Source organism: Protobothrops mucrosquamatus, unplaced genomic scaffold, assembly GCF_001527695.2.
Source record: "Protobothrops mucrosquamatus isolate PMUCROS unplaced genomic scaffold, P.Mucros_1.0 scaffold_168, whole genome shotgun sequence".
In the NCBI taxonomy this organism is placed as follows: Eukaryota; Metazoa; Chordata; class Lepidosauria; order Squamata; family Viperidae; genus Protobothrops; species Protobothrops mucrosquamatus.
This window is the reverse complement of record NW_015386244.1, coordinates 1,042,587-1,056,710: the sequence shown is the minus strand read 5'-3', so window position 1 is coordinate 1,056,710 and position 14,124 is coordinate 1,042,587. Positions and strand designations below refer to the sequence as shown.

At 37.0% G+C, this 14,124-nt stretch overlaps 1 protein-coding gene across 1 annotated transcript in view; it reads left to right on the top strand.

Moving 5' to 3' along the window:
• Nucleotides 1-14,124, top strand: part of MTHFD1L (methylenetetrahydrofolate dehydrogenase (NADP+ dependent) 1 like) — a 130,105-nt gene that overhangs the window by 38,983 nt on the left and 76,998 nt on the right. Inside the window, exons 11-15 of the mRNA XM_015821824.1 lie at nt 4,377-4,513; nt 5,488-5,534; nt 7,099-7,206; nt 8,903-8,977; nt 11,757-11,859. Coding sequence (XP_015677310.1) covers nt 4,377-4,513; nt 5,488-5,534; nt 7,099-7,206; nt 8,903-8,977; nt 11,757-11,859 — 470 coding nt within the window. The remainder of the gene's footprint in view (nt 1-4,376; nt 4,514-5,487; nt 5,535-7,098; nt 7,207-8,902; nt 8,978-11,756; nt 11,860-14,124) is intronic.

Below are 14,124 nucleotides of genomic sequence, written 5' to 3'. Positions count from 1 at the left end.
GGACTGACCTAGGGTGAATTTTAAATAGGGAAAAATTTTTTAAAGATTTTAATAATGACACAGCCACAAATATATTTGGTTTTTAATTGGTTTTATAGGGGAAATGTTTTTTTGTGTTGTCTTTTAATATGCTGTGAGCCGCCCTGAGTCCCGTGGGGAGAAGGGCGGCATAGAAGTTGGAAAAATAAAATAAAATAAAAAAATAATAAAATTTATAACTTTAGTTTCCTAGTCTGCTTTAACTGAAAAGCCCTGATGTCATTTCTTGCAAGTCTGAATGTACTCTCTTCCACTCACTTGTTTTTCTTCGAGAGAACTAGGCAGGATGAAGTTTTTCAAATTACATTTCTTCCTCAGACTCAACATTTCTTTTGTCTAACCTTTGTCTTGGTTGTGGCTCTTCCTTCTGTTCATCAAGGCTATTCTTACTGCCCATCACAGGAATCCAGTTTAGTATTATAGGTAGTCCTTGATTTACGACCATAATTGAGCCTGGAATTACAGTCATAAGTCATTGCGGCCATTAAGTGGGTGATCATGTGACCGTGCCTGATTTTGTAACCTTTTTTGTGGCAGTGAATGCAATAGTCATAAAGCAAACACAGTGGTCATTAAGTGACTCCATTTTATGCAATGGCATTTTTTTTTTTGCCAGAAACTGTAAGTAAATGCTGGAAAGCAGAAAAAACATCAAAAAATGAAATCATGTGGTTGTGGTTCGCTGCAAACAGCTGTGAAAGTGCAGCGCACTGTGAAAGTGAGCCAGTTGCCAGGACTCCAGAGTGCAATCATATGATTGTAGGGAGCAGCTATTAGAACTTCAAAATTATAAGGTCATAAGTACCTTTTCAGGGGTCCATCATAATTTCAAACAGTCACTAAGTGATTGGTTGTTAAGTGAGGACTACCTGTTTACTTCTTTTTTCCTTTTATGTTCTCTTTAAACTGTCCTCTTTGGTTCAGAATGCAAGTATAAAATGTTACATTTACAGAATGTTCCCTATTCAACATCACGAGATCATCAGATAGATAAGTTGTGCTGAGAGACAGGAACTGAATAAATCTCCTACGGATATGAGGCTCCTGTAACTTGGTTACCTTGGCCTTATTGTGAAATTCAAACTACCGGAAAACATTGATTTTTCTGAGATCACAAAATTGTTACATAGCATGTTTTTTTTTAATTGTTGTTGTTAAATAGTGATAGACAAAATATTCAGTTCTTTTAAAAGATAAATAAAAAAATATTTCTGATTCCATCTTTTACCCAAAGCAAATGTAGCTTACAGCATACAGCTGTACTTTTTGCAAAGTTTCTGCAGTTTGGGGAAATATGTTTCTAATTAGAGGTGGATTTCTAGCTTGAGTCTTTAGGAGGTCATGCAATAGGAGTTACCGCTTTTGGCTCACTTCTGCTTGAATGCTCGTATATCCCTGGGAATGAAAATGTAATCCCCAATGTCACATACCTTAAATAAACTACTTATTTCTCTGCATTTGCTAAAGTACCACAGATTTAAACAGTTAAATGTAGCATATCTTGGCAAGCGTTTTCTCTTAGAGATGGAGTAGGAATGATGTGAATGAAAATGTAATTTAGTTTTGTTTGGTTTTTAACTTGAATTTTCTCTAGCTGATAAAAGAGATGCCCCAGATGAATTGCTTGGGTAGTTTTGAAATCTTTCTGCAGAAATGCACTGATTGCAGTGCAAATTTGTGGTGTTCAGTGTTTTTTTTTACAGCAAAATAGAAACAATTCCTCTTTACAATAGGAATTATGGGACCGGATGTTTAACAATGCCATCCTAGAGAAGGCAGGTCTAATTCTGTTAAATAAGCATTGCTAATTTCCATAAGCGTTTTGTCACATAAGAAAACAACTTTTTCTTTCTACATACATCCCCCTCACTCTCCCAAACTTCTTGGTTCACCAAAAGACTCTTAGTATGTGCACTCGTTTTTATCACTTTGCTCTCTGCATCATATTATTACTTTTTAAAGCTTTATCTTTCCTTCAATTTTTTTAAAAGGTTCAAACTCCGCCTTAAATTTCCTATTATAAGTTTATAAAATAGAAGATAGGTGACTATTTATACACTGCCTTAAAAATAAAGGGGAAACATGCAGGCATAGCTTGTTTCGTTGCACTTTGCTTTATTGTGCTTCTTTCATCAGCAAAAAGATTATGACTCACCGGAGGTCAGATAATGATTAGTATTGTTTTTAGCAATATTTTTTTTTAATTAAGGTACGTACATTATGTTTTTTTTAGAGCTAATGCTATTGCACATTTAGTAAGCTGCAGTATAGTGTAAACATAACTTTTATATGCCCTGGGAAACCAAAACATTTGTGTGACTCATTTTACTGTGATATTTGCTTTATTGTGGTAGTCTGGAACTGAACCCACAGTGTCTCTGAGATATGCCTGTATTGCTCTCATTTTTATTACTTTTTAGTAATTAAGGATATATTGAAAAACTATAACCTTCATGACATTATAGACCATATGTTTACTTATTTCTTTCTACTCTTAATTCTCTTTATATATCTTTCATATGTTGTGATTTATACCCTTTTCTAAAACAATTAATGAAATAATATTTTAAAAGAATCATAACATCAAAACTGCTGAGAGTAAATGATGGAAGCAGCATAAAATCATGTCTGATTGATTAATAGCTAGATAGGTATAAAAATGGACATGGGTATGAGTGAAATTTAATTATTTTAAATAATATGGATCTGCATTTTGGAACATTGACTATAAATAATGATTTCAGTGTGTCTCAGCATGCAACAAAAGAATGAACAAATTGTTAGCATTTAGATTGATATTAGCTAATAAAAATAAATATCTGGATTAGTTTTATTTTAATATTTTTTTTTAAATATAAAAGATCCTTCTTAGCCAAGATGGATTAAATTCTGATCATATTTTAGTGCAGAGGTCCCCAACCTATGGGCAGTGGCCCACTACTGGATTGTGGCCTCTTGGACACCGGGCTGCATGAATGACTGGCCAGTGTGCGCACGCACCTCCCCTTGTGCCGGTGCTAGCTGAGCTGTGAGCCACTCACTGGCGCTAGCCGAGCTGCAACCATTTCACCAGCGCTAGCCGAGTCGTGCGCCAGTGCTAGCAGCCCCACTTGTGGAGTGTGCATGCTCATGGCTCCATTCGTGCGCATGCACATGCAGCCACCTTGGCATGTGTGCGCATGCGCACATAAAAGTACCTGCCCCTCCCTTTCCCACCGGGCCGCCATCCCAGAAAGGTTGGCGACCCCTGCTTTAGTGTGTGACAAAATTGATAAAATGTCTTACATGATGCAGTTCCATTTTAATTCTCATTTGGAAATTAATTAGTTGGATTTTTGGAATAGACAAAAAATCCAGTTCAAACTTAGGTTTGATGATTTTGGAAAGAATCTACCTTGCTTCAGAGATTCATTCATTAAACTCTAAGCTTGAATCTGAATATTTGTATATCTCTTTGAATGCACTGAAATCACAAAAGATGTAAGTTGTGTTTTAACAGAAGAAATTTGAGGAGGGGAACTGAATATTTATAGTCAGTTATGCTATACTATATATTAAACTGATGTACACTAATCTTAGTCAAATTGAATCTGGCACTTCATTAAATTCATTTAATCAATAAATCCCTGTATTTTCTTGTTTTTTACATGTTGAAAGAAGCTTTTTTTGTTATTTTTGACTTTTGTCGCAAGCCTTAGTTCATTTTGAGCCTTAGCTTTCCTCACTTCATCTTTGCAGGCTCGGGCTATTTGCTGATATTCTGCTTTAGTTATGTGCCCCTCTTTCCACTTTTTATACTTGTCCTTCTTGTCTTTCAGTTTATCAGACAGTTCTTTATGCAGCCATGCTGGTTTCTTTTGAGAACTGTTATTTTTCTTCTTTGTTGGTATTGTGCTAGACTGGGCTTTTATAATCTCACTTTTCAAAATTTCCCAAGCTTCTTGAGTTTTTTTTTCCCCTTGAGAATTCTCATCCATGGAATCCTTCCCAAGCTGTCTCTAAGTTTATTGAAATTTTATTTTGCTAAAATAATAATTTATAATATAAAACAGTAATTTGGGTAGGAGGTATAGATGCATTGGTATATCCCTGTTCACAACTTTAATATGTCTCATTTTAAAGGTCTAATATGATTAATTATCAGAACTAATTGTCTAATTTATATATCATCCTAGATTATATTCTTTCTGTTTTATTCTATGATTGGCATATGTTTCTGCCTGGATGATTTTTTACATAAGAATGGTAAAATATCACTATTTGATTGAAATATCCTTATTTAGGCTAGAGCCAGCAAACCTATTGATGGAATGTGACTTATCATCTTATTTTGTTAGGATTACACCGACACCTCTTGGGGAAGGGAAGAGCACTGTGACGATTGGCTTGGTCCAAGCTCTGACAGCCCACCTTAAAATAAATTCTTTTGCCTGCCTGAGACAGCCTTCTCAAGGACCTACTTTTGGTGTTAAAGGTAAGCATTACTTCCTCATATAAGAGCAGGCAGTAATTTCCCTTTGAAAATCACAGGAGGGTTGGCTGGTTACATCATGTTATTAGCAGAGGAGATTGGGCCAAAAGTCATGGGCTTTTTGAAATTGCTTAACACAGGGGTCTCCAAACTTGGCACCTTTAAGACTTGTGCTCTTCAATTCCCAGTATTCCTCTGCCCTCCATGCTGACTGGGGAATTCTGGGAGTTGAAGTCCACAAATCTTAAAATTGTCAAGTTTGGAGATCCCTGGCTTAGCAGTTTGTAAGGTAGTCCAGACAAGAAACCAAAACCATGACTACTAATACTACCCTTATTCTAAGGTTGCAGTAACATCTTACAAGTTTGAAAGGGAAAACACTTCCTCCCTCCCCTACTTTTACTTTCCAGAGAACTAGGAAAAGTCTCTTCTAAGATACTTAATGCACCCCATTAATTCTCTGGACTCAAATTTTGTTTATCAAAATTTTTGTTTATCTTGGCTATGTCTCCCAAGGCTATTTTTACAACTCATTACATCACCTTAAGTTCTGCAAAGCTTAAGGCACCCTGTTTGTTTTTTAAACTCCCCTCCCCATATTTGGAACCCAGTTTGAGAGGAATAAATTTGTTTCATTCCTTAAATCCCTGTAGCTATAGCTGAGGAAAGCTGATGCTTTTTAATACATTGTGTTAGTCTGGAAAAGTGTTGGCAGTCTCCTGAGTTTTGACCCTCAAAATGCCTGAAATCCTTTAAACCCTTCCAAATTTGCCAAATGTTTACCCTTTCCAGGGGTTTTTGAGGTATTTTCACAGGCCCGAAAGATGCTCGAGACAATAGGCAATCCAAATCTGATATAAGGAAATTGGATTAACTTCCTGATCATATCCTGAGCTGAGTGAATGTTAAGCTGAAATGAGGGAAAATTGTGACCTCTATCCTCCAGAGTTTGCTAACATGCTTTCTTCATTGTGTAGGAGGAGCAGCAGGAGGTGGATATGCTCAAGTCATACCCATGGAAGAGGTAAGCACATATTTGCTTTGGAAAACTAAATAATGCAAAGGCCCTAATTGAGAAGGAGTAAAAGCATAGAGACAGTACTTCTCTGAAATTAATTTAAATAGCAACCCAACTTTAATTTTTAAACAATGACTTTAGCTTGGGCCAAGATAATTTGCTGCTTGAGGAGGGGTGCACATTTCATCTTTGGTAGCATTGCAGGTCATCCTAGATTCAGACACAAGAACCTCCAAAACAAGGATTCAGCCAAGCATTCCTAGAAAGATTGACTCCCTAGTTTCTAGTGCCCTCCACCCAAAAAAGCAACCTTCCTTGGCTTATATCAGGGTCCATCCTGAAAATTTCATTTTATGTACCATGTGATCATGTGATTCTAGACCAAGGGGTTCTACTCACAGTGACTCAATGCATAGTTTCGTCTCAGTTAGACTACTGCAATGCACTCTACATGGGGCTGCCTTTGAAGAGTACGTGGAAAATTCAGCTGGTGCAAAATGCGGTGGCATCAGCAATTATGTGTGTTTCTTGCAGAACACACATTACACTTCTGCTTCATGAGCTGCTTTGGTTGCCAATTTGTTTCCAGACCCAATTCAAGGTGCTGGTGTTGATCTGTAAAGCCCTTATGGCATGGGACCAGATTATTTGAGAACCACCTCTCCCCAATTTCATCTGACCATCTCACTAGATCTAGTAGAGAGGGCAAGTTATGGGTTCCATCTCTAGGAAGCTACTTTTAGTGGACCATAGGCAGTGGGCTTCTCTGAAAGGGTGCCCACATTGTGGACTCACTGAGGTGAAGTTGGGCTCATCTCTGAGCTTCTGAAAGTCACTCAAGATTTGGTTGCATCAATAGGCCTGGGGAACCAAAGGAATGAGTGAGCTAGTGAGGTGGCTGCACTATTGACAATGTCCATTCTTCTAATTTTTATTTTAGCTTGGTTTTTTCTAATTGTATATGTTTTAATTGTTAATAATTGTAATAACATTTGTAGTTATTTATTGATTGTCACTTGTTCTGTGAAATGTGTGGTTGTATAAGTTATGTATATACATGATAGTCAGACAGACACACAGACAGACTCATTCATTCATTGGATTGATTTTCTCAAGGATATTAATTAAACCTTTCAGTTAAGGAAACATATGAAAAGCTTTACTCTCCACCCAGATTTTATTTCTTATAGAGTCTGAGGTGGATTCATACAGTTATTTTAAAAACGTGTCATTTTTGTTCCTCTTTATCCAAATCATAAATCAAAATGATTTCTAAATGGATCTGTGCAAATCACCCACAGCCTGCCACATTTAAAAAGTGATATTTTCAACTTTCCTGTATGAATTTCTGCTTAGGTCATGAGAACTAAGTTATTGAACACAGAACTGAGACCATCTATAGCGTAATAAATCACTTCAATCGTGACAGTTATGATTCCATAATATTTCAAACTACCCATCTGAACTACTAATCCCAGAAGTGAAAGTGTTTGGATGGGTTGAAACAACTGACACCAGTTTAATGGAGTGTGCAAAAAGAATGTCTTTCTCATATTTCATTCCTATATAGTTCAACCTTCACTTAACTGGTGATATTCATGCCATTACTGCAGCAAATAATTTGCTAGCTGCTGCCATAGACGCTAGAATTCTACACGAGAACACTCAGTCTGATAAGGTAAGAATAATCCTTCACTCCACAATAATTTGCTACGAAATGCAATTTTAAGAATATAATAATTAAAGCCATTTCAAATATTTCATCATTGACCGCTAGGAATTTGAAGGTCTGAGACTTGTGTGGAGAAAGGAGAAATTGGGTTTTCCCCTTGCTTTATTCCCTCTGAATCCTTCCTTCCTTCCTTCCTCCCTCCCTCCCTCCTTTCCTTCCTTCCTTCCTTCCTTCCTTCCTTCCTTCCTTCCTTCCTTCCCATTTTGAAGGAGAGTTTTTTTAAATGATAACAGAATGATTAAAAGTTTCAACCCCTTTCTGATCCTAGCACGATTTTTTTTTTTTAAAAAAAATACATGTATAGCAGAACAGTTCTGACCCTGGGGACTATTACTATTTTTAAAAAAGAAGGCAGTGCCTACTCTGACCCATGCTTGTAGACATTAATTGAGGGTGTCTAAACTTTGGCAACTTTAAGACATGTGGTCTTCAACTCCCAGTATTCCCCAACCAGCATATGCTGACTGAGGAATTCTGGAAGTTGAAGTCCGTATGTCTTAAAGTTACGAGAGTTGAGAAATATTGCAAATGGATTTGTTTCTGCTCCTGAAGTCTGACTAGGACTCAATGAACTTGTGCTGTAGTGGGCAGAAATCCATGATGAAATCTGTCATATTAAAATAGCTATCCTGGACATATGGTATATTATTAGAAATAGCCCCAAACTTTGGAGGGATACAGAGGCCAAGTTGTTTGTTCAGATATTCTTATTTTGAGAAAGATAGGTATGTAGCACCATTGATAGTAACCCCATACATATACATAAATCTTTGAGCTGGAAAAGATATATGCCCCATGACCTCCAGGACAGTCTTTTAATTGTAACATGCCACATCAAACTATAAGTTTGATTGTTACACACACTGCGCTTTCTCATAAAAGGCATTTTAAAGTTGAAATAACTGTTGGATGGAATATTTTTTTTGAAATGCATAGAATTTAGATTGCAAAATCATAGGATTAGGCTTGGCTAAGTTCTTGGCTTAGATTCAACTTATGTAAGCTTTAGTTTGACTTTCCCTTTCTCTTTTTACATCTGGCTCAAAAAAGGAATGGGAACTCCAGGGCAAAATGATGGCCATCTCTCAGTTCTGGGAGTTGCAATGGAACACTTGGGAGGAAACCAAGTTGGTGGAAACTGCATTTGAGTGACTTAAAAATTAGTTCCGATCTGCTGCATAAATAAGAACAGATCAAGTTTCCAGGGCCAGACTATTTAAAGTATTAGGCAAGGAAAAAATTAGATTCCCTATGATAAAACCTCTGAGGGAGGGGTGATTAGATAAATGCTCTAGTTAAGGAGAGTTATACTAAACGTAATTTTACCCCCTAAAACTGGCACACATTGGTGTTTTCAGTTTTTCGGTTTTCAGTTCAGCTTTTCAGTACTACGCAATCCATCTGCCGAAGTCCTCACATGCATTTTATTAATTATGACACCAACTCATTTTATAGCAACTGGCTTTATTTCCTTTTAAAAGGGGGGAAATTATCTCAGAAGCTACAGTAAATGGAGGCATGCTCAGAACAGCTTTGGAACATGGATACAAAGCTTGAACAGAATTATTACAGATAAAGTTATCTGTCTATAATACCTGATTGAAATAGCACTTACTGATTTTTACTGCTGTATACTTTACAGGCCTTATATAATAGATTGGTTCCATTAGTCCATGGAGAAAGGAAATTTTCAGCTATACAGCTTGCACGCATGAAAGTAAGTAATTTTTTAAGGAATATCTCAGAGAATCTTTTGGAAGACACTGGTTTGGGCTTTTCTTTTTAAAATAAAATAAAGTTGATACAGATTTTAACAAGAAAAGGAGGAGGAAGCAATTCTAGTAAAGACTGGTCTAGCTACAGACAAGAATAGGATAAAACAAAAGTAACTGAGGCTCGATTAAAGATCCTGAGCTTGTCAACTGGAAAGCTGACAGCCCAGGTTCAAGACCTGTGGGGTGCACAATGGCATGAACACACATTACCTACCTCAGTTCCTGCCCACCTAGCAGTTCAAAAACATGCAAATTTGAGTGGATAAATAGGTACCACTTTGGTGGGAAGGTAACAGCGTTCCATACAGCTTGGCATATAGTCATGCTGGCCACCTGACCACAGAAATGTCTTGGGATAACACTGGCTCCCTCAGCTAAGTAACGGAGATAAGCACCGGCCCCTAGAGTCAGACATGACTGGACAGGAGAAACCGTTAATTTTACCTTTAATGTAACTATTTGCTTTCATCATATTCCATATCCTCTAAAAGAACAATGGGAAGGCATTTTCATGTGCTTTCTGCAACTTACATTTTTAAAGCTGTTAAAAAGTGGCTAGTAGCTTTAAGTTACAGTCCAATGGGCTTTGAAGTGAATAAAAAAATATTTACTTTTAAATACAGTATATTTATACTCTTTAGTTGTTCAGCTTCAAGGAAACCACTAAGTTCTGAATCACCACGAGGATGGGAAAAATGGTTATGTGTAGACTACCCACATCTATGCAAAAAGGTAGATTCAGAATAATTACATGGACCAAGATTATTTAAGAAGTTGGAGAAATCTTTAAATTAATGCCACTTATTACATGGGTGGGGGATGCTGAAAAGATTGTGTAGATATCTTGCTGAAATTCCTTGATTTTTCTCACTGTCAGACTACAAATAGCAGACTGGAAATGTAAAACAATGGCAGGCAGCTATTTATCTTAACTGTTAAATGTCTTCTCTGGGAATTCCTAAATTTGATAATGATTCTCAGTCTTACAGAGGAAAACAATCTTGCCGTACATTTTGTATATAAAAACACTGAATGTATTTAATTTCTGTAATCAAATGCTAAGATTATTGTAGTTGCTTAAAATGCTGACCAACATATTTTTGAAAAAGTGAAGGAAAGAGAAAGAACTCAGTTTGGAATGGAAATTATAATTATACAAATTGTAATACATTTGAGATCACATCTTGATTAATGATCATTGCAATGTGTTGATTTAGATAACATGACAGCTTAATTTATGGGGCAGTCTAGCACTTTTGATAACCATGGGATGGCACTGGATGGCTGCAAAGACAGTACTTCAAGAGCCAAATGTTCTTTCTTTTGATTTGATTTTCACTTGCATTTTGCACTGCCCAGTTGTTCTGTTGAAAATAAACAGGATAAGATGAAGTCTACATTTATATCTGCTTTAGAATAATACTTGGATATACTTGTGTGGATAAGCCAATTTTCCCAATCTGATACTCTTCAGATATGTTAGATTATACATTTCATCCTCTCCAATTGGTATGATAATAATCAATGCTGGCTGGGGTTGACACAAAGGTACTTAATTGGTGTCTTCTGGAATAAGCAATTAAAAATATTTTCACAATGATATTTTTCCCCAGGTGTCTTCTTTTTACTTTATATTTTGGATATCTAAGTTATTAGTAGTACCTTAATTAGATTCAAGGCTGTATATCAGTAAGAATTTCCTGGGCCTTTTAACAATAAAGAAGACATGGCAGGGAAAGAACCATTGTAATCAAAAGAAAGGGAGAACCATATACAGAATTAGGAAAGAAATTAGTCTCTTATCCTGTTCTCCATTCACAACAGCCTTATCTGCTAGAGATTAACTTAAGTAGGTCATTCAAGATATTTGTTTAACAACATACATTGGAGATCCAATAACTGCCTCCTATTGAGCCTCTTATTAGTTGTTCTGCTACTAATGTCTACAGGATGGAGGTGAGCCCTCTAGGCAGCTGGACCCAGAATATTTCATTACATTGAAGAGTCTCTGTTCCGAGTAAAGTTTCCTTCTCATAACCTCATATCCGATTCATTGTAAAGATGGCTAAACTTCAATTTTGTGCTCCTTAGGGCAAATAGGACCTTCACCACCCAATATCCTACAGAATATTTGTCACTTCCCTTTGCATGCAGTAATTACAGTAGTTGATAGGGCTTATGGTTTCTTTTTGGAATGAATTGTTTCATACTTCATTCCGATGATGATGATGATGATGATGATGATGATGATGATGATGATGATGATGATGATGATGATGATAAAGTTGGAAGGACCTTGGAGGTCATCTAGTCCAACCCCCTGCTCAGGCAGGAAACCCAAATGGCTGTCCAGTCTCTTCTTAAAAACTTCCAGTGTTGGAGCATTCACCGCTTCTGGAGGCCGGTTGTTCCACTGGTTAATTGTTCTATCAGAAAATTTATCCTTAGTTTTAGATTGTTTCTCTCCTTGATTAGTTTCCATCCGTTGTTTCTTATCCTGCCTTCAGGAAAGAAAATTAGAACTGGAATGTCTGTTGGGATGAACCTCTCTACCTGTTTGATTTCTACATTAAGAAAAACTGCAGTGGATCAGATCGGGCTTTAGGTGCCGTGTAGGCCCAGTTTAGCTTGTATGAGAAGCAGTTATATGCCTTGAATAGGGCACCATGGCTTCTATGGTCAATTGTCTATTTCTATCTCTTTTTCTTTATTTGTTTTTAGCGGCTTGGAATAACCAAAAGAGATCCTGATACATTAACCGCAGATGAGATTAACAAATTTGTGCGACTTGATATAGACACCTCTACGATAACGTGGCAACGGGGTAGGTATTAAACAAAAGGAGTCTCCATCTGGTCTACTTTGCTCTTGCATAAAGTCATCAGCCAGATATATTCTGGAAAGTTTCAACCCTAACATAAACAATTACTTTTGAAAGAAGCAGTTTTTGGCAAAAAAATTCTTCTCAGAACTGATTAAGTTATTCAGTGAAAAGGAAAAGAAATCTATGCATTTGCTTAACTATCTTTTGTGACTTGATAATGGGCTCTGGAAGCGGAGCAACATCTGACACTATCCTGATTTTGGTAACACATTAATAAGTACAGTCTTGATTTTTTCTGTATATTTTGTACTTTGAATTTTGAGAACTGGAAATATGATACGTGTTTCCCCTTTTCTTCTTTTAACTCAGTGATTTTATTGCTCTGGGCTAAAGACCCACAAAGACCTGACATAAAAGCTGTGTAAATGTTCTGCCCATTCCTTAAGCTTTTTGCAATTCTCAGCAAATTTGGTGAATGTGAGAATGTGAAAGATCCTGCTTGTAAGAACCCAACTCTCACCCAGAATAAAAGCAGCATAGGTAATTTGTGGTGGAAAGCTGTAGTGAAACTATTTTTGATTTCCTTAGTTTTTCACAATACCATAGAAACTGGAAAGGGAAGAGTATTGCTGACAATTATAAACAATGGCTTGGTAATAGCTAAGCCAGAGAGTATAAATTGTGTGTCTTCCTCAAAAGTACACATATCCTGTGAGTGTATGAAAGTATTAGGATGGTGTATTTTTGCCACAGTCTATTTCTGACATTCACAAGATGATAAGATAAGATAAGATAAGATAAGATAAGATAAGATAAGATAAGATAAGATAACCTTTATTGTCATTTTTATACTGTGGGCACAATGGAACACATCAAAAATGAAATTTAGTTGCCCGCTCTCAAAGTAAAACACATACATGACACACACCTAAACATACTATGAACAACATATGTATAGACCCACATCTCTACATACTGTATACGTAGCAAATAAATATTAAATATTGTCCATCTTGAATATATAACGGAAGGAGGAAGCTTGAGAGTTCACAAGGTTAATGCTGTATGGAATGAAACTCTGGCTGAATCTGGATGTTCTGCTTCGGATACCATGAAGCCTCCTCCCAGAAGGTAACAAGGAAAACAGGTTGTGAAGAGGATGGGTAGTGTCCCAGATAATCTTACGGACCCTGCTCAAGCAGCGCTTCTGTGCTATGTCCTGGATGGGAGGGAGGGAACTGCCAATGATCTTTTCTGCCATTCTCACCACTCTCTGCACCGCCTTCCTGTCTGGAGCAATGATGCCTCCAAACCAGACTGTGATGCTGTATGACAGGATGCTCTCGATTGTCCCCCTGTAGAAAGTGGTCAGGACAGGGGAAGGAAGATGTGCTTTTCTCATGTGGCGCAGAAAATGCAGGCGCTGCTGTGCCCGCTTCACCAGTTTCGTACTGTTGAGCGACCAAGTCAGCCTACTCGTTAGCTGCACACCCAGGAATTTGATGCTGGTAACCCTCTCCACAGGTGAATCATTTATGCACACAGAAGTGTGGCTGTGCCACTTCCTTAAAAACCTGCATTTAGAATTGGATGAAGGGATCATAAATAACAGTGTTGGATATTTCTCCAGTAGGCAAGGAGCAAACAAACCTATGACTTGTATATTTTTTTCTGATGTCAAGAAATACAAAAGGAGAGGGTTTGCTTTAAGACATAACAACACACATATCATCATTTTATTCATTGCTGTAGCTAGTAGGATATATTTATGCTTCTTCCATGTAATCAGGACCCTGACTGGCCATGACTTCTGTTTGTCTGGGAAAGCCTGTGCACCTCTCCCTGCGCGTGGCCCTTGTTCTGCTGTCATCAAATCTAAGGCTGTCACAGGCTGACTTTGGTCATAGAGTAGAAATATATATTCAGCAGATGGAATTTAACATACTAAGTAATCATAGAACAAATACATAATGCATTTTGGTAAATCTAGATAGCACAACTTCAGTTACTTGCCCATGTATACATCCTATCAAAAAATTATAAACTTGTCCGCTTTTTAGATGTAGCATGGAACACCCCTATAAGTTAGTCATTGCATTCTTCTTCCATGATGTTGTAAGGTGAAAATAGCTTTCTTTCCAGAAGCACAAATCAAAACTGTCAAGAAAATATACGCAACTGAAAGAGGTTTTAAAACATTCCATATTTGTGGCCTACAAAATGTTATTTTAGAAAGCTTGTTTAATCTTCGTAAGATAGTGGTGT